The sequence below is a fragment of the Sceloporus undulatus genome, chromosome 10, assembly GCF_019175285.1.
Source record: "Sceloporus undulatus isolate JIND9_A2432 ecotype Alabama chromosome 10, SceUnd_v1.1, whole genome shotgun sequence".
NCBI lineage: Eukaryota > Metazoa > Chordata > Lepidosauria > Squamata > Phrynosomatidae > Sceloporus > Sceloporus undulatus.
Window position 1 is genome coordinate 12,747,715 of NC_056531.1, and position 20,705 is coordinate 12,768,419.

Sequence of the window (20,705 nt, forward strand, 5' to 3'; positions counted from 1 at the left end):
ACCAACTGTCCATACAGGAGTTATGGTTTTTCCTTCCTCCTCAGACACTATAGCTAATATCTGCAACAGACCAACAATATTATTTATTAGTAACGGTCAACTACAGACCAATTACTAGGATGCATGTTTTATTTATTGTCATATAAAAGACTAACATGTTTGTAGAGCAGGGGTGGGTTAAGTGCAGCCTTACAGATGCTGTTGAACTGCAACTCCCAGTATTCTTCACCACTGGCAAAGCTTGGTAGGGCTGATGGGACTTGCAGTCCAAGAACAGCAGGACACTTGCACTTCTCTCACTGCTATGGTACAGAGTAGCTCTACGGATACCAATTTGGTCCTTGAGTTTACAGTTTTCAAGGGAACAAACTGTCTATTTAGACACAATAGATGAGGTAAGTATTAGAACCACAGCATCCAAAGGTGTTAAGGGTGTTTCTTTTTAAATAGATTTTTTAACAGCCAGGTCTTAAAGCCATAGTTACACAACATCATTCGTCTCCAAAGTGGTGCACTCTGGCTGTGTTAAGACTATAAATCCTATAAAACCTGACCACTGACCATGCTGAACAGGTCTTATGGAAGTTGTGATCCAAAACATATGGTGGGTCCCACAATGGGAAAGGCTACAATTACCTAGATGGACTAGAATATGTCACATGTGGCTAACCCATATGTCATCTATTTAGACCAGGGCACTGCTAAATATCAGACACACAGGAAGTAGGCTGTGGACTCCATCATAACATGTGTAGGAGCAGGGCCTCATGTTTCCTGTGTAGCAATTATTAAGCAACTTGGATTACATTACTTCCCATTTTTCACTTAAGACAACACTTTTGTTCTAAAGCAGGCATTCTGAAGCCAAGATTATGCTGTTTATTTCACCACTTGATATTTTGCAAGCCTGTATGGTTCTCTTTTTAGCCTTCCAATACTCCTATGTTCATACAGAGTTTCCCAACATGCTTACCTTACAAGGAAAGGTAATACTTTCTCACAAACAGCAAGCAATTATCCAGAGGCAGTGTGCCGCCCCCATTGATGCCTGTTGTTTTCAAGTTTGTTTTTGTTCTAGAACAACACAAACTAAAAGATGAGTACTTCGGATACAGATATGTACTTCTACACAATCTAGCTTGCTAATAGTCTCCAGCAAAAGAAATGGCTGGCTATTGTTCTGAATTATGCAAAATTCAGCTCCACTGTCCCAACATATTGCCTTTTGTTCCAAGGCTAACTATGCTGAATTGAGAAAACTTACAGCTGGCAGTATTCTTCTGTTAGGCTCCAGGCTCAGCAACTCCATGCATCCCTCTGTACAATACAACCCCAGTTTTACTTTTTTGCACCTCTTAGAATCATACAGTTAGAAGAGACTACAAGGGACATCAGGTCCAATCCCCTGACATGCAGAAATACACAATCAAAGCACCCCTGACAGTTGGCCATCCAGCCTGTGTTTTAAAGAACTCTCTTGAGAATCTAAGAGGCCTGCTGGATCAGACCAAAAGATCCAGCTTAGCCTAGTATCCTGCTTCCCACAGTACCCAGCAGGAGCTTTAGCCAGAGCTTTAAGACAATGCTGTTGCTTCCCAGCAACTCCTGTCCAGTGGCATACTGCCTCTAAACAAGAGGATCTTATTTAATATGTAATGGTTAGCACTCTTGATAGGCATACCTTACTTACACAAATGTATCCAGTCTGTATTTAAAGCCATCTAAGCCACATCTAGCAGCAGGAAAGTTCATTGACTCTGTAGTAAATGATACATGAGTTTTTTGGCGTGGCCTGCACATTGTTTTCACTGGACAGAGAGTAAGACAGCAAGTTCTCTTCCCCTAAATTGTTGAAAGCAAAGTGAAAGCCACATTCAAAGCAATTGGGAAGATTAAAGCACCAGGAACTGATGACATACCAATAGAACTGCTGCAATCCACAAAGACAGAATCAAGTCCAGTTCTAATTAAAATATGCCAACAAATATCGAGACACAGTAGTGCTCACAGACTTGAAGTAATCAATATATATTCCTATGCACACACACAAAAAAGAGACACTAAAGACTGTAGAAACTACAGGGCCATTGCACTAACTTCTCACACAAGCAAAGTGATGCTCAAAATTCTGAAGCAGAGACTCCTACTATATATGGAACGAGAAATCCCACACATGCAAGCTAGATTCAGGAAAGGAAGAGGCAGTACAGACCCCATAGGTAACATACTTTGGGTAATGGAAAGCACCAAAGAATTCCAAAAGAAAACCTACATGTGCTTTAGTGACTACAGCAAAACCTTTTGGCTGCATAGTCCACAAAAAGCTATGAAATGCTCTCAGAGAAATGGAAGTGCCACTAATTTTCCTGATGTGTAACTTGTACTCGGGACAAGAGGCTGCCATCAAAACACGGAGAAGCAGAATATGGAGAAAATCTTGGTCAAAACAGAATGCAGTCAAGAAATTAGAAGTATAGGAATGGGAAGGGCAGCTATGAAGGAACTGGACAGAATCCTAAAGTGTCAAGATACAACTCTGAACACTAAAAGTGAGTACTGTTCAAGCCCCATCACCATGTATGGATGTGAATGTTGGACAGTGAAGAAAGCCAACAGAAAGAAAATCAATTCATTTGAGATGTGCTGGAGAAGAGTGCTGAAAATACCATGGACACCCAAGACGACAAACAAATGGATTCTGAATTAAGTCTGAGCTCTCTCTGGAAACCAGGATAACTAAACTAAGCTTGTTGTACTTTGGCCACATCATTAGAAAATGACCATAATTTTAGGAAATGTGGAGGGCAGTAGAAAGAGAGGGAAACCTCATGTCAGATGGTTGGATTCAATCAAAAAGGCCACAGGCATGAGCCTGCAGGACCTGAGCAAACCAGTGGAGGACAGAGGGTCATGGAGATAGCTCAGCCACAGGGTCACTGAGTTGAGGGCAGTTAACAATAACTTCTCTCTCCACTTTCTCCAATGTTTTGATCTGTCTCTCTCTTCTGGTCCCTCCATATAATCATAGAGTTGGAAGAGTCCACAAGGGCAATCCAGTCCAACCCCCCGCTATGCAGGAAGACAATATCATAGCACACACCCCCCCAACAGATAGCCATCCAGCCTCTGTTTAAAAAAACTCCAAAGAAGGTCAAGTTACTGTCTAAATTCTCCTTTAGTCACCCTGTTTTTTATGCAGGCTTCCTAGCAACCTTTTTTCACCCTATATATGCAGCCTCTTCCTCCTACAAAGGTTAGATAGAAGTTGCTCCCAAGCTCCACTCCTAGCTTCCTCTCTTCCTGCCCTTTTCTGAAAGCCTCCTCTTTCTCAATCCACTGTCTGCTCAGCACTCTTCTCTTCAGACACTTTGCTTCAGAGCTACCTCTTGTTTCACATTTCCTGCCACCAAGGCCTTTTCCCAGTCCACTGCCATCTCCCCAATGAGACTGTAATCCCAACAGAATAGCTAGCTTTCCTTTCCCTCACAGAAGCTAATTTGCAGACTGCTTTCAGCAACTGATTCATTACAGCATTTTAGCCAATTGGTTTGAAAGGCTTTACCCTAAAGCAACACTACACTTAGCAAGCTGAACCCTGAGTGACCGAAGCTAAAATCCTACATCTCTTATGTTTTGGGAAGGGAGGGCAAGGCAACAAAACCAGAGGGTTTTATGTAGCAGCGGTCAATAAAATAGTTTACATAAACCAAGGTGTATCCTTCACATACAGAAGAAATGCCAACAGGCCTCTAACTGAACAGTTAGTAAAGAGGTGGATGATGAAATGCAGAAACAATAAGACATTTGTTTCCTTCACAAATCAATACATATGATTTCAGTCCAAAGAATTTGGCTCATAACATTTCATACTTCAAGAAAATCTGAAGAGTTAATAGAACAATACTTTTTAAAAATTCCTCAGATTAACAATTACAGGAAGAGTGAAAAGAGAGATCCTCCACATCTTACTGTACTGAGACGTGTGTATGTGCCTTCCACCAGGAAATTTACGTAGGAAGGCATGCTCTTTCTTAGCTACAACCATCCACAGCAGTCAAATGGAATTGCTGAACACACTTTTATACTATCTTTCAATTCAAAATTTCCTGTCCTACAAAGTAACAGAAAGGGCCAGATGAGTCTGACAACAGCCAGCATTTTTATATACAGCTGGAAGTATCTGTACTTTCTGAAACAAGACTGAAGTTTTGGTTTCCGTTAATAAAACTATTAACAGAAAAACTATTTTCTTCTCACAGAAAGGCAACACTTTTGCCTAATGATGCTATGAATGAGAAAGAAGCCAATGACCTCAAGGCTAGTTGCTGAATCTATTTTAACTTCAATGTATCTGCATATCATATATACACAAGGTTAACATCAACAATAATTCCTTAACAGTATGGGTGAGAAAGAAACATGAGTATGATTTGCCATTCCTTTCTAAAGACAACAAACTTAAAAAGTAAACACAGTGAAGTAAACTTGTATATGATTGTGTAAACTAACTGTTACAGACATGAACAGTCAATTATATGAAAAGATTCCACTGTGGTGTTGTGGTTTGAGTGTTGGACTAGGACACTGGGAGACCATTGTTAGAGTCCTCGCAGCCTCAGAGGAAGACAGAGGCAGACCTCCTCCAAACAAATCTTGCCAAGAAAACCCTGTGATAGGTTCATCGTAAGTCAGAAATGACTTCAAGGCACACAACAGCAACACCAAATAGAAAATGAGCTACTGGGCTAAATATACATGGATATTAAGTGGAGAGAGCAGTACAGTATAAACATTCTATGTTAAACCAGTTCTACTAGCATCTTTGAGAGAGAAAGCAAGTTGTCTATTTTTCTCACCTAGAGCTAGCACAACACAGATTTCAGCTAAATCAATAATAAATTCTCATTCCATACATACCAACAGAAGAAGGCCAAACACTCAATGGCAGGAGTGGAGAACCTGTGTGCCCCCCTCCCCCATGTTATTGGTCTGCAATTCCTGTTGGTTCCTGCCAGACTGACAAATGACAAATGATGATGGCAACAGTGGTTCATCAACGTCTGGAGGGCCACAGGTTCTCCAGCTGACTGCAAACTGGCAAATCACCAATTCAGACCTCATCTCGTTCTTGCAGTGAGTAGTTGTCTACAACATGCTATCTCAGTATTGTCTCCACATCTGCAATATGGTGGTAATACTAGCCTACTGTATAGGACTAGCTGTAAGCATGTACATAAAGTGCACTGAAAATTCAAAAGCACTCTCAGCATCCATCACAAGTGATACAACTACAGGAAACTCCTAGTCCCAAGCAGAAGACATATAGTGACCTACATTATACTGACAGAATGAGGAGGGAGGGAGGGAAGAGTAAGAAGGCAGGATGTACACATGAACTGGATTGTCAGGTTAACAGGAACAAGCCTGTACTTTCTAGCAGCCACTCATGCTTACTCTGTAGTAATTTGGATGGAACTTAAGTACTCCAATTAATGGATTTGTAGCATACCATTACAGCCACAGGAATCTCAAGGATAGATGTACTAATCAACCAAATGGCAAACTGTTGCCACATCACCATAGACAAGAGTACATAAATACTTTCTTCGCTGGATCACTTACTGGAAGGAAAAAGCAGCCAAAAACCATGAATTTGAAGGCACCCTGAAGGCCATCTAATGCAACTCTTTGCCATGCAGGAATCCCCTGGTAAAACAGCCCTTCCAGGCAGCCATCTAAATTCTGTTTCAAAGCTTCCAGTGATCTAGATCCCACCACCGTCTGCGGTAAGCTATTCCTAGGCTGAACAGCTCTTACCCAGCAAGAAGCTCTTCCTAGTGTTTAGTCAGCACCTCCTCTCTTGTAATTTGAAACCATTCGTTGGAGTCATATCTTCTAGAGCAAAAGAAAAATAACAATCTCCAGCCATCTTCCTTGTGACAGCCCTTCAAAGTAATGCTAGGCATGTATGTAGTGATTCAGTGCCCTGGATGGAGCCAATTCCCCTCCAAGCTTAAACATCTTCAGGAGAAGGTACTCACATTCACCTAGCCTCCATTTTAAGTTCTCTGGAACCAATTAACAAAACAATTCATTGAGATATTTTGTTTAGACATTACCAAAAAAAAAAAAAAAAAAGGCATTCTCCCACACTGTCATCTAAAAAGACAAAGTAATAAGCATGAAATGTAATGCTAAACAGGTTTACTTGAAAGAAACTCCTGCATAATTTAATAGGATTGACTCCTGAGGAAGGATTGTAACCTACTACGCTCCCAACTGGCAATCCTCTTGACTTAAGCAATCCCTTTACGCTCCTTCCTCCCACAAAGACCAGAAGTATGACATTGTGCAATGTTTAACCAGCAGCTTGCTCCTTTCGAGTGGCTGCTTTCAAAAACAGGTTTTACCTCTTGAGCAGATCTTTGGTTCATGACGGTGGAACAGAATGGAATGTCTTCACTCCCCACAAAGACTTAGGAGACAACACCCACGGCCTCCTCTTGAATATTTTATATAAGCCAGCCGCAGGAGACATACTTGAGCCAAAGGGTTTAGCCACCAGCTATGATGGGATATTGGTTCTCACTACAGTGGGGAAGAGGGGTGTCACAAACAAGGCTTTCACCTGGAAAGTGTGTTGCTTCTGTGCACAAGAGGAAGCCATCCATGCCTTTTTTAAGTCAAAGACATTCAAGACAAAGGGATGTTTTTGAAAAGTAAAAGCCTGGGGGAACTAATTTCTAGCATTAAATCCCTGTAGATGTCCCCGAGGAGAGACAAGTTTAAAGTCTTCGGTCAAGCGTCCCTGAGATCAAGTCACAGCCAGAGGCTTAACCTGCTTGCTTGGGCAGGTAAGACCCCCATTTTCTCTCAAAGCAATTGGGGGAAAAAAAAGACAAAACTCTGCTCCTTCGTGGCCTCAGGATCCATGGCCAGGGTTGTCAGATCAGAGCCTCCAAATGCCTCCAGAGCTATGGCTGTCTGAAACAAGCTACACCCACACATTACGGGGAAGGAGGGAGGAAAGAGGGAGCTGCAGTGTGGAGGCATGAAATCCTTTTAGACAAAGAAAGCCAGAGTGCGGAGTCGCAGCCCCTCTCGCCTCCTGACAGCAGGCCACGTACTCCTTGCGCTGCTCCTCCTTCTCGCCATCCACCTTTGCAGGGGTCACGGGGAGGAGGAAGAGGGATGAGCAAGGCTGGCCAACCTGTTTGGAAATAAAAAGTCACCCCAGGCCACCTCCTCCAGCCATATAAAGTCTAAGCAGATCTTTTAAACATCCTTGCACTGAAGAGCCTGGGTAGAAGTGGTTCACTTGTACTGCCATGACTCCATGTTCTGGAATTCTGGGAAGTGCAGTTTGTTGGGGCACCTTGGTGCCCCAACAAACTGCACTTTCCAGAATTCCAGAACATGGAGCCATGGCAGTACAAGTGAACCACTGCTGCCTTTCTCCTTGGTGGCTTGAACCTCCACTGGTGCCAACCCCAGTGCCATCTCTTGTATGCCTCCCTCCAGCCAAAAAAAGAAACCTTCCTAGACACAAAGGAAGCAGCCTGCGCCTTTGTCTTGCCTTGCCTTCCACAGCAGCTCCTGTGCCTTTAAGAGCCAGGCTGCTTGCCTTCCCCGGGCCTTTCCCTGCCCTCCCCCCCCCCCCACAAAGCCAACCAGCAGGCAGAAGCTGGAGCCTTGCCAGGCTCTCTTCTCCTCTTACACTCTTGCCTTCTTCTCCCGCCTGCAAGAAGAAGAAAGAAAGAACGAGCTTGCATGAAATGGCCACCATCTTTGCCTGCCCTGCTCCCCCCCTCCACACACACAGCTTGCTTGCTTTCCCCCCAAAAGACACCCTCCAGAAAACATGGGGAGAGAAACAAGAGATAGCCTTTGCTGCCTTCACAAAAAACACCCAAGTCCCCCCCAAAAAGACACACACATACACACACAACCACAGCCACCCAGCAGAGAAAGACAGCCGCCATTAGGAAGCCCACACTGTGGGTTGTTGTTGTCTTCCCCCTCCTTTGTTTTTCAAAGCCTCTTGCAGAGTAAACTGGGCTCAAGAGGCTGTTTTCCCCTTCTCCAAATCGAGCCTCTTTCTCTCTCTCCAAGGGCCAGATGGAAGTTATTTGCGCTGTAACGCCCTGCAACAACGGCCGAGCCCTGGCTGCTATGCACTTGGCAGGCGTGTCACCAGGAAAGGCAGAGACAGAGAGAGCGCTCGTTCTGGTGGGGAAAGGCAGCCTCCATCTTGGATTGCGTTGGGCTTGTTTTGCCAATGCTCCTTGTCGGAAAGGAAAAACCCTTGGCAGCAAAACGAGAGTCCATCTTGTGTCTTCCAACTGCTGCCGGTCGCCAAATGGGACAAGGCAAAAAGTGCCCCAGTGGTTTGGCTCAATCCTGTCCTTCCATGTTAGTTTTAAAATAGTCCCCAAGTGCCTCCAGACTTGAGCATAGCAGCAGATAGCTATAGGCAGATTGATAGGCAGACACACACAGCGCTCCAGCCATTGTGGATTTGCAGAGAGAGACAGACACACAACACTCCAGCCATTGTGGATTTGCAGAGAGAGACAGACACACAACACTCCAGCCATTGTGGATTTGCAGAGAGAGGAGAGAGAGAGATAGACACACAGCACTGCAGCCATTGTGGATTTGCAGCAAGACATAGACACACAGCACTGCAGCCATTGTGATTTGCAGAGAGAGAAAGACAGACAGACAGACAGATAGCACTCTAGCCATTGTGGATTTGCAGAGAGAGAGAAGGAAGGACACAGAGCACTCCAGCCATTGTGGGTTTGTAGAGAAAGAGAGACAGAGAGAGACAGCCCTCCAGCCATTGTGGATTTGCAGGGAGACCATCTTCAAAGCACCCAGGAGGCAGCCAAGACCTGCACTTTGGTTAAGCAGGCGAGTGAAAGAAAAGGAAGCAGCCTTATGGAGGGGGGTGGGCAGAGAAAGGTAGAGAGAGTAGAGTCTGAATATATGTCCTTTTCCACAAGAACCTTTGCTGCCCCCTTCTCTGCTCCAGCCTCTCGGATATCCGCCCTGGAGAAAAAAGCATTTGTTGCACAGGAGGCCTGCTCTCGGTTTGACTGCAAGGGCAAAAGGGTTTACTTACCCGCACGCCATGCTTGAAGGCAGTTCAGAAGGTGAAGTTGGGGGGAAAGGGGGGATAGGGGCTGGTTGGCTGGTTGGTTTTTAAAAAACCCTGTGCCTAAGTATACATTTTGTTCTAGATCATCACTTGTCTTTGTAGAGCAGTGCATCTCCTTCAGTAACATCTATGGCTTTGACACACACACACACAACAACAACAAAAAAAACAGGTTAGAAGACAGCCACCTCGTTTGACTCACAATACCCAACCTCCTCTTCTAAAAAGCCCCCCCCCAGACTTAAAGCGGTACAGAAGCGTGACAAGAGAGTCAGTCTGGAGGGTCTGCAATGTGCCCCAATTGGTTCAAAGACGACCCCAACATTAGCTCTCCAAACTTTCGTGTGAAGACCCCTGCTTCATCCAACATCATTTTAAGCATCTCTAGCTAAATAGTTTTGAGTTGACTTTAAATAAAAGAGTATCTCAGAAGTAACTGCTTTAGCTAAACAAGACAAAAGTATATCTAGATATATATATATATATATGACATGCAGATGAAGTTTGAAAAACAAAATCAGGAGAACTCCAGTAACATTAACATGAAAACTAGACTTCAAAAGGACAGAATGGATTGGGTACTTACAATGTAAAAGGAAAACCCCAAAATAAGGACAGAGGAAGAGAGAGAGCACTGCTCCTAATGGAGTTTGTTTGCAAGAATTCACGGCTCCTATATTTCAAACGTTACCTTGTGAAGCAGGAAAGGATTTAAACTTAAAAGATGGCCGGGCATTTAGTGTTTAATACAGGAGACTCGTTTGGGGTGGCCGAGAAAAACCCCCCAGGCAAAAAAAAACCCCAAGGCACCGCAAAGGCCTTCGTGTATTGACTTGTTTGGGTCACTACTCAAAGCGGGGACAGAGACATGGAAGGAGGGCGGGCCATTGACCTAGGAGTGATATACAAAGACCCAGCTGGGCTCCAAGGCAAAAGGGAAAAATCCAGCGCTTTTTAAGCAACGTCTTCCTTCTTCCTGTTGCCAGAGCCCTTAGGAACACCAAGAGCCTGAGAGAGCGCTCCAGCAATAATGGCTGGCTGCTGGCGGCGGTGGCTGCTGCCTTCCAAGCAAAGCAAAGCCAGCCTCCCCCTTTGGAACAAAGGAAAACCCAGTTGGCCATTTAATTCCATTGCAGAAAAATGGCGGCCTGATCTGTTGGCCTCTCCTTAGCTGTCTGCGGAAGGGGGCTTGGCGGAGCCGCCTCTAATAACTCAAGCCCGGCGGAGGGCGCGCGCTGATTGGCCGCCCCCGCACGGAGCCCGGCGACAGCCAATCCCCTCGCCGCCGACCCATGACGCGCCCAGAGCCAGGCCGAGGACGGAGGGGGAGGAGGCAAAGGCAGCGCGCGCACGCCACACACACACACTCTCTCTCTCGAGGAGGGGGGAGGGGGACTCCAGGAAAGCCTGGCCCAGGCCTCCGCCGAAACAAAATGGAAGCTCCCCCCGGATTGGCTCCTCCGGCCCTTTAAGGAGCCTGACGGCGGCGGCGCCTCCTCGCCAAAGGGACAAAGGGCCCCAAACCTTCCTTGGCACCTCCAAGGTTGGGCGCCTTTCTTTCCCTTGGAATAAGAACCCAATAACAACAATAATTATAAGAATAAGAATCAAGCAAGCCCCAAGCGAGCCCCCTCTCTCCCTCCCTCCCTCCCTCCCCTCCCCTCCCCTCCCCGCCGGCTCCCGGGGCTGTCCCTCTTGCTAGGCCGAGTGTGGGGCTGAGGGAAAGGCAGGGGCAGAGTCCCCGGGGCGCGGGTCGGGCGGGCGGGCCTTGCTTCGGGAGGGGGGGCGGCTTCTTGACGGGGCGGCGCAGGTGCCGTGAATGTGCCTCCGGCGGAGGGCGGCTAGCCCTGAGCCCAGCGGCTCCGTAGCGGGGGATTGTGGGATGCCTGAGAAGCCAGCCAGCGGAGGGCAGCGCGCGCACTCGCTCTCTCTCTCTCTCTCTCTCTCTCACACACACAGAGTCAGCTCCAGAGGCAGGCAGGCAGAGAGACAGACAGCCAAGCAGCCAGGCAGGCAGTATGTGTTGGCTCGCCAGGAAAAGGAAAGGAGGCAGGAGGCTTGGGGCGCCCCTGTAATGTAGCCCGCAGGCCCACGGGGGAAGGCAGCCCAGCCGACGCCGACTAGCACCATGTCTTTCAAAGAGATCAAGGCAGCAGCAGCAGCAGCAGGAGGAGGAGGAGGAGGAGAGAAAGCCAAGCACGCCGAGGACCATGGCAAAAAGCAGAGCTCCAGTGAGATTGCGCTTCGCTCCTTTCCTCCCTCTCGCTCGCCCCCCCCCCCCCGCGCACTCTTCTCCTTTTCTGTCGCCCCCTTTCCTCCCTCTCTCTCTTTGGACCCGGGGGGGGCTCTGCTGTCTGGGTGAAGGCAGCCTCCTCCTCCTCCTCCTGCCCCCCGCAGCCTTGTCGGAAGGGGAGGGGGCCGGGGGGCATCGCTGGGGTGTTTCCGAGGGTAACTTTGGGGGCTGACTGGCTCCTTCCTTCCTTCCTAGGTTGGATCAACGGCATGGAGAGCAGCAGCAGCAGCAGCTCCCAAGCCAGCACCTCTGGCGAGAAGAAGAACCACCATTGGAAAAGTTACAAGTTGATTATTGACCCGGCGCTGAAAAAGGGACAGCATAAACTCTATCGCTACGATGGGCAACATTTTAGCATTCCTGTAAGTGGCATCAGGATCACAAAGGAAGCAAGCATCCTCCTCCCTCTCCTCCCCCCTGTCAACTCCCCCCCCCCAGTCCTCTCCATGTTCTTCCTTCCCAGTCGGCCTTGCCAGGGCTGGAAAGGGGGGGGACCCCCAATGACCCCCAAAGGAAAGCTGCTGCAAAGTGTTCAATGTCTTTGAAAGTTGCTCCAACCAGCAGTCTTGTTTTACTGGGATTCCCTGTGGAATTGCTCTTTGACACACGTGTGTGTGTGTGTGTGTGTGTGTCCGTGCACTTTTCCCCTCTCCCCTGGAGAGTTTGTCCTTCATTTTTTAAGTTCGGCCAACAAACCAGAAGTCTTATGGTGCTGCTTTTCTGGATTTTGTTTTTTGTATTGGTGGGGGGAGAGGGAAGGGATGAACTTGAGTCAATTGTTTGCTCCTCCTCCTCTTCAGAATTCAGGTCTTGCCCCAGTGGATTGTGTCAGAGATCCCAGGATAGGACGAATATGGACCAAAACTAAAGAGCTGGAACTCTCTGTCCCCAAATTTAAGGTACATGCACAGCCATGGTAATGTGTTAACCCCATGTATGTTTTCATGCTAACAACGTCTTTGCTGATAATGTTGGGTGTCTACTAATATTGCAAAGATGGGGAAATGCAATTGATCCTGTTGCTTGTCAAAAGTGTACTTGCTTGATAACTTGAGGAGCTTCTTTGAGGCTCTGGAACTGCTTTGGACAAAAATAATTTGGTCCATAACTTCTTACTGAGAGAGGCCTTCAGCATTTCTCCATAAACTACTGTGATATTAAGGAAGGAAAAGGCCTCTGAAGTTCAGTAGGTGCTTTTAACCAAGCAGTGTGGTTACTGACCATTCTTAATTTTTGTTTTTCCTCCTCCTTTCGTATCCCACTGTCTTGTGTGCAAAAATAAACATCCAGATCGATGAATTTTACGTGGGGCCAGTGCCTCCCAAGCAGGTCACTTTTGCCAAGCTGAATGACAACATCCGCGAAAACTTCCTGGCAGACATGTGCAAAAAGTATGGTGAAGTGGAAGAAGTGGAGATCCTCTACAACCCCAAGAACAAGAAGCACCTGGGGATTGCCAAAGTCGTCTTTGCCACGGTCAAAGGAGCCCGGGAAGCAGTTCAGCACTTGCACAACACTTCGGTCATGGGCAACATCATCCACGTGGAGTTGGATACTAAAGGTGGGAAGCCTCCTCCTGGCTCTCTGGCCTCTCTGCCCTGGTCCTGTCACTTCAGCCTTCCAAGGGTCCTGGAGAGCGATGCATCTGCAGCTTAGGCAGTGGATGGAGAGAGCAATTAATGAGTCAAAGGGGGAAATATGAAATGGCTGTCACTCTGTTTCCCCCCTTGGTCTCCTTGCTTTTTCTCTGGGCCTGTGGTTGTCACGTGGAGCCGAGTGTGTTGTCTGTTGCTAGGAGACAGCCCTGTAATTTACAAAATGCTGCCATCCTCTCCATTTCACTCACTCATTCATGCTGACACTTGGCTTTGCCAAACGGTCTCCCTTCGCCCCCTTTGCCAAAAGCCCCTTTTGCCCTTAGCTGATCACTTTTCTTTTTTAAACGAGGCTAAGACATTTTTGAAACATACCTGAAAAATAGCTTCACTATACTATCTGTCACTTGGATGACAGGAGTCTCCTTGCTTATATTTAGTCAGTTCTCAGCTGAAATCTATATATGGACTGGAGTCTTCCAAAAATCATTTTTTTCTTCCTTTCTCTCTTAAGGAGACAGATACCGTTTGGTTCTTGAAAGTATCTGGTGCTGAGCCTGCAAGGCGTAAACAATGCAGTTCACATTGTAGGCATTAATATTATATATATATAATATTTTTATTGATTTGATTATTTGTATGTAAAGCGCTGTGTACATTTACAGTGCTATAGAAATAAACTATAATAATAATACCATTTTTATGGTTCCTAAAACTTTACAAAGTACTTTAATACTGGATGTTTAATTGTTTTCTTCTGAGTATGTTTTTCTTTTGACTGAAGCACTATTAACATAGTTCAGGTCGGCCCTCCTTATCCACGGATTTTTTTATCCACAGAGTCAAGCATCCACAGCTTGAAAATATTCAAAGAAATAGCAAACCTTGATTTTCCATTTTAAAGAAGGGTCACCATTTTGCTTTGCCATTATATTTAATGGGACTTGAGCATCCAGGGATTTTGTTATCCATGGGGGATCCTGGAACAGGGTCTCACTATACTTTAACATGTAAATACTTTGCCTCAAATAAGAGAGACCATTTTTCTCCTTGGCTTCATTGTAAAAAGTCCTAGAAATGCTACGAGTTTTGAAATTGCATGCGTTTTGAATTCCCAAACACATGTTACTCCGTTGTTGAAACTTGGTGCTTGCTCTCCTAGTGCAACTGTTTGGACCTTCAGGTAAAGTTGACTATGGCATGGTATTCATGTACACATGCTAGAAAAGGATGCTTATAATCTTATTTCAAGAAAACATATTTTAGGGGAAAATATGTCAGGGCAGGGCAGTGAGGTGGATGTAGTCTTCAGTGTTTTCTCCACATTTATTCTGAGCAGCCACAGGGTCAGGACACAAACTGTGGTCCTCATTGATATATTCAGTGAACTATACCACAGTTGGTGATTTGAGTTCTGCAGTGTGAGGAACTTGCTCCCTGATTCATGTGTCTGTTAATGTGGAATATTTTAGATGCAGACCAATCCTCTAGATATTGGTTTGGAGTAAATTCCACTGAGATTGTACTCATAAGTCTGCAAACTTTCACAGGCTTAAGCTATTTTGTCTTCACTGTCATTTTGGGTTAAATGTTCATAATTCCCCGAAATAGCTCCTTTGCAATTCAGGTGGCTGCTACTTAAGGTCCATTCTGATTGCTGATGCTGATAATAAGCAAGCTTTCCGTGAGCTTCTAATGCCAGCCTTTGAAATAGTTAGGATAATTTCTTTCTTGGTTTCTGACAAGTCCAGGGTTTATGACTCACCAGTTTGCAAATTAGTTGACATCTAATTTGTACACAGGGTACTAAATATATATATTTAAAAACATGGCTAGATTAGCAACCATCTGATTTTTAAAACCAAAAAATTGCCCCATAGCCAATATACCTGTACTGTACATTCTTTTTCTTATTATTTTTAGCTAAGCCCTATAATTAGGTTCAAAAACTGCAGCAGAATAATGTTAAAGGGAACACATGACATTTAAATGGCTGTTTTAGTAGTGTTTGGATGGGCCCAAAAAACTGTAAGCTTGCGGGACATGATCTCTGTCCCCAGGTCCCATTATAAAGCTGGTGTAGTGGTTTGATGTTGGACTACAACTCTGGAGACCAGGGTTTGAATCCTGCCTCGGCTGTAGAAACCCACTGGGTGGCCTTGGGCAAGTCACACTCTCTCAGCCTCAGAGGGAGGCAAAAGCAAATCTCCTCTGAAGAAATTTGCCAAGAAAACCACATGATAGGTTTGCCTTAGGATCACCGTAAGTCAGAAACAACTTGAAGGCAGACAACAACAGTGTAGCATACAGACAGAGACCTATCTGTGAACCAGGAAATCTCTAAACGTCTATGAACCCAATAGGTGGACTCAGGCAAAGCTTCTGTCTCTAAGATTGGCATATCTTACGGTGTTATTGTAAGATGACAAAGGGAATTTGTGTAATGTGCTCTGAATACTGAAGTGCTGTACCAATGCTAAGTTATTGTTGTCGATTACTAGCAGTAACTCACATGTCCATCCACCTCAGACTGCTAGGGACTGCAGTATGACTTGTTGCTGTGTGCCTCCAAGTCATTTTTGACTTGGGGTGCCCCTAAGGTGAACCTGTCATAGGGTTTTCTTGGCATCCTGTGAGGCTGAGAGAGTGTGATTCATTCAAAGTCACCCAGTGGGGCTTTTTTAATGTTTGGAATTGAACCCTGATCTCCAGAGTCATAGTCTTAACATTGAAACCACTATGCAAGGCTGGCTCTTGCACTAATGCTTGACAGCACCTATATGTTTTGGCAGTTGCTGCTCATTTTTTGTGATGTCTTGAATGGTCTAAGAACATAAGAAGAGCCCTGCTGTATGAGACCAAAGGCCTTGCCAGCCTAGTATGTGCCCTAGAGAGGCCAGCCAAGTGCCTGGAAGCAGGACATGAGGGCAAGAGACCTCCTCTGTCTGTCTCTGATCTTCCCAGCAAGTTGTATTTAGAGATACGCTGCTTCTGAACTTGTAGGCAGCACAGAGCCATCCTGAGTAGTAGCCAATATAGCCTCCATGAACATGTGTAGTTTCCTTTCAAAGCCATCCACCTTGGCCATCACTACATTTTGTGGTAGCACATTCCATAGTTTTGCTATGTACTGAGTGAAGAATTACTCCCTTTTTATCTGTCTTAAGGCTATCGTTCAGCTTCAATTGATGACCCCATATTCTAGCATTATAAGAAATGTGGGTGAGATCTTCCTCGCTTGCTTTCTCCACGCCGTGCCTTATTTTACACATCACTACCCCTTCTCCTCTTGTCTTTTTGCTAAACTAAATTGCCCCAACACTGTAATTTACCTCTTTAGGGGAGTTGCTCTAGCCACCAGATCATGTTGGTTTTCACTTGATCTTCGCCAAAAAGCTGAGAAGTAATCTGGCAGAGGAGCTGGGACATAGCCTGTGTTACAAGGCTATTTGTTCCTGATTTATAGATTTGGTTTTGAAAAAGTCCTCAGGCAGATAAAGTAGCATATATAGCTCTTTCAGACTCCTCTAAAGAATCTGTGGTGAAGGTTGCAAAGTTTTCTATGTTAGCATCTGCTACAAGGAACAAGTTGGTGAAATCCTGTCAGAGCTCACCTAGTGAAGGCTATTTGGTATTGATTTAGAAGCTGTTTTGAGCTGCCAATTAAGGATATAAGCAAGAATTTTATACCTTGGAGCTGCTTTTTACCTTAATTTCCTGCTATGTTGTGCTTTTGTCCTTTTTATGACTGATATGAGATAGTAATAAAGTTGTGGATGAGGCTTATCCTTTTCTGCACGTTTTCCAGCTTGTCTTCATAGATTTGCCCAGAGGCATGTTGACAATTATATTTTCATTCCTTTTAAAACAAAACTCTTGTTTGATTGACTTTAAAGTTTGCTTAACTGTTGCCATGTCCACCCCTTCTGAGTTGCTTCTGTGTAGTTGCATCTGGCTAAATAGTTGTGAATTGCCTTAAGTTTGAGCATGGCTCTGGCACCCATTCAGTTTTTTTCAGTGTACATCAGAATTGGGTTATAGAATCATAGAGTTGGAAGAGACCCCAAGGGCTATCCAGTCCAACGATCTGGGAGCCTCATATTCTGGCCATGATTTGGGGGCACTACACAGAGTTGGATGTTTAGCTGTGCATCCTGATCTCATTTACATCTGTGAGGAAGTAGATCTAACCAATTTCAGCAGAGCTTGTTCTGAAGTAGCTGTATTTAGAGTTGTAGCTTTAGTTTGTGGGAAACAGGTGAATCCTTTTTTTTTTTAATCAACGGATTTAATACAGTACATTCTCTCTAGGAATATCCAGGTCCTCCAGTGCAACTCTATTTTCAACTTTAACTAAAAGTTGCACTGGAGGATCCAGAGATTCCTAGAGATAGATATGTTTTTATTTGGTCAATGACCAGCAAGATCCAAAAAGATACAAAACACAATACAAAGTGTGGCAATATACTTCAATTTTTGAGTCAACTGTAGTAAATCTCTGTTTTCAGTAGACATATATGCAATGTATATTTAGGGTGGGGGGGGGGAGTCCAAGTGATTTAAATATCAGACTCTAGCACAGTGGTCCCCAAACTGTGCTTTATAAGGGATTTTGGATTTCAGCTCCCAGAATCTCAGACTATTGGCCAATATGGCTGAGTCCTGTGGGAGCTAAAGTCCAAAATCTCTTAAAGGGCACAGTTTGGGGGCTGCTACATCTAGCAAGATGGGTTTCATGGAGCCCAAATAGTATTTAGAAAACTGGGCCTGTCCTGTCTGATGATGTACTGTGTATAAACCAAAGTAGTGATGAATGTAGTTAGACATTGGTGGCTTTGTAAAAAAAAAAGCTCTAAAACTGGTTAAGCATTGTTGGTCACCTGATAACTTATCAGAAGTGTATGAGAGAGAGTGATAAATGTGGGTGAAGAAGCAGTCTGGTGTTGAAGAAACACCTTGTTGATTAAGAAAAGATGCCCCAAAGCTTCAGTGAAACAAAAGGTAGCCCAGCCTTTCCCTAACTTTTTCCCTTCCCTGATTTATCACTCTTTGCTCTTTTCAAAGAGGGAAGTTTGGGATTAGATCCCCTGCCTGATACAATTTGGGAGCCAAAGTGATACAATGGTTAGAGTGTTGGACTGGAGAGACCTAAAGTCAAACCCCTGCTTTGTCAGGAAGCTCTGTGTGTCACATTGAGCAAGTCACTATTTCTCTTAGCCTAATCTAATTCACAAATAGGTGACAGGACAAAAGTGAAGGAGAGAATCTTGTATGCTGTTTTGTGATCCGTAGAACAAGGACAGGGTTTTTTAAAGGATAGTCAGTGCAGCATGGTTGCTACAAAGATGTTCTTGCTCCCACTTGGTCTGTCAGGCTGATGCTGAATATTTTAACAGAGACAGAAGTGGCAGCTGTTCAGCCTCAGTTTGCAAAGAGACTTGCAGAAATTAGGATTCTAGTCAGAATGTGGTAGCTTTTACAGTTGCATACTACTTATGGGTTGGGGTGCATCATCTTTAATAATAATAATAATGTTGTTGTTGTTGTTTGGCCAGGTGAAAAGCGCATGCATTTTTACGAACTCCTTGTGAATGGACTCTACACTCCTCAGACCCTACCTGTGGAGACTGAGCCAGAGGCATCTTCTCCTGTGAACGAAACTCTTCAGGTATCTCTTTGGCTTGGTGTTGTCTTCGTGTCATACACTGTCTTTAGCAGGGAATGTTTTAAGATGCTCTTAATTTACAACTAACAGTGGTTTGTCTGTAGTTGCCTGTCTCTCTCAAGAAACACATTCTTGACATTCTTATCCAGACAGCTGTGAGTTTCAGCCTCCCTTTTGGAGTAATGCATTAGAACGATGGCAAATCACAACGAAGCCACAGGTACATCTGGAACTCTTATTGGATCCATGGGACCTTGCTCAATTGGATTCTGACTTTTAATGTTGTGGTGAGACATTTGTGGTCCTGTTGGTCATCCTGTGCATAGAGATTTACAGGTCTAATTTGTCCTACTTCTCATTCTTAAAACTTCTGGTTTTCATCTGTGTAGCTAATAAATACTAGTTTAATAAACTACAGTGCTGTGAACTAAGGCCACACATGGTTGTTTTGTGTTTGAGACTTTTTTGTTTAGTGTATTAATATAATATTGGTGGCTCAGCAGCTTCAGACGTTCTTGGAGAAAACAGATTATCTAGACCCATTTCAGTGTTGTTTCAGTGCCAGGGTACAGTACCACGACACTCTTGCTTGTTCTTACTGGTGACCTACTCTGGGGTAAAGATGGGGGAGTACTATTCTGTTGATTCTCCTGGATCTCTCAGTGGCTTTGGATACCATTGATCATGGTATCTTACTGGACCACCTCTGGCTGGCTATGGTGGATGGGAGTGGGAGGCAGTGTTGTAGAGTGGTTCCACTCTTAACTGCAGGGTCAGTTCCAGAGAGTGGCCATTATGCTGTGGGGTGCCACAAGGTTCAGTCCTGTTTCCCATGCTGTTTAACATCTATGTGAGGCCTCTGGGAGAGATCATGAGGAGTTTAGGGGTTGAGTGCCATCAGAAGGGGAAATACATTGTGGGAGGACATGGAAGAGAGACTTTTCTGTGGTGGCACCCTGCTTGTGGAATTCCCTTCCTCTGGTGCCAACATTAGTATCAGTTCGGCTCCAGGTTAAAACCTGGCTTTCTGTGAAAGCCTTTGGGCCACACCAATTTTTCCCCAGGCTGCACATGTTTTATAGTTATGTAATTCAAGATGGTTTTAAGCAGTTTTAAAGTGTCTGTTTTTAAATCAAAAACTATTTAATAAATTGTTAACCTTTTAAACCTTTGTGATTGTTTATTTAAAGCCCCATACAGACAGACCAAAATAAAACTGCTTCAGATCACTTTGGAGGTATGCTGTTTCAATGATGAATGCGTACTAAGAGTCTGGAAGCTGTGCCAAAGCTACGTTCTAGTCCTAAGGACTAGAACGCAGCTTCCGGACTCTTAGTACGCATGCATCATTGAAACAGCATACCTCCAAAGTGACCCAAAGCAGCTTTATTTTGGCCTGTCTGTATGGGGCCTAAGTTGATTTTATGGTCAGCCACCCTGAGATCTTTGAATAAAAGGCTGGATATAAATGTTTAAATAAATAAAAAATAAATGGTTAAAGTTTATCTTTCTAATAAGAAATTGTGGGTTTTTTTTATTATCAGCTTGTATACTTTATATGCTTATGCTTCCTTCAGTATCTCAAAAATACAGTTATTCTGAGTCTTGCTAATATGTATATTTATTTAAATTAGTTAATTGTTTTTGGCAGGAAGGGCAGATGGTGGAATAGCCAAGTCTGCTGTCCTATACAGCAGTGGGCATTTTCTTGGGGCAGGGGAACATATTGCCCACCCAGAGAACCTGTTTAGGCTAGAACTCTTTCCCTGCTGTGACCAAAGTTGCAGCTATCCATGAAGGTGCTATAGAAAGCCTAGTGATTCTATTGGGGAACAGGGCATGTGTGGAGCATACATGCTCTTTCCCTGCAGGCTCATACTTCTGACAGCTCTTCCCAACCAGCTGTTAGATGGCCTGTTGGGAGCCTATTCAGAGAAGGCATGGAGGGAGCACACACCCTCCTTCCTTTCCCAATAGAATTACTGGGTT

The 20,705-nt window shown here is 44.7% G+C and overlaps 2 protein-coding genes across 2 annotated transcripts in view; one reads left to right on the forward strand and one right to left on the reverse strand.

The window, feature by feature from the left end:
- Positions 1 to 3,624: 3,624 nt before the first annotated feature.
- On the reverse strand, positions 3,625 to 10,341 carry LOC121916511. The gene is made up of 2 exons (XM_042441698.1): positions 8,605 to 10,341; positions 3,625 to 8,561 (listed from the first exon to the last, which is right to left on the reverse strand). The coding sequence occupies exons 1-2, from the start codon at positions 8,866 to 8,868 to the stop codon at positions 7,605 to 7,607; spliced, it is 1,221 nt and encodes a 406-aa protein (XP_042297632.1). The 5' UTR covers positions 8,869 to 10,341; the 3' UTR covers positions 3,625 to 7,604.
- A 617-nt stretch (positions 10,342 to 10,958) lies between these two features.
- Positions 10,959 to 20,705, forward strand: part of SETD1B (SET domain containing 1B, histone lysine methyltransferase) — a 51,810-nt gene continuing 42,063 nt past the window's right edge. The window contains 5 exon segments of the mRNA XM_042441946.1: positions 10,959 to 11,394; positions 11,652 to 11,818; positions 12,257 to 12,355; positions 12,747 to 13,017; positions 18,607 to 18,719. Of these exon segments, the coding sequence (XP_042297880.1) occupies positions 11,292 to 11,394; positions 11,652 to 11,818; positions 12,257 to 12,355; positions 12,747 to 13,017; positions 18,607 to 18,719 (753 nt within the window). The 5' untranslated portion in view covers positions 10,959 to 11,291.

Bases quoted from the DNA above. Each gene is read 5' to 3' on its own strand.
- LOC121916511 (XM_042441698.1), bottom strand. From the start codon at position 8,868: ATGGTCTCCCTGCAAATCCACAATGGCTGGAGGGCTGTCTCTCTCTGT. The intron at 8,562-8,604 runs ATCCACAATGGC...CTCTCTCTGCAA, and splicing joins TCTCTCTCCTCTCTCTGCAA to ATCCACAATGGCTGGAGTGT.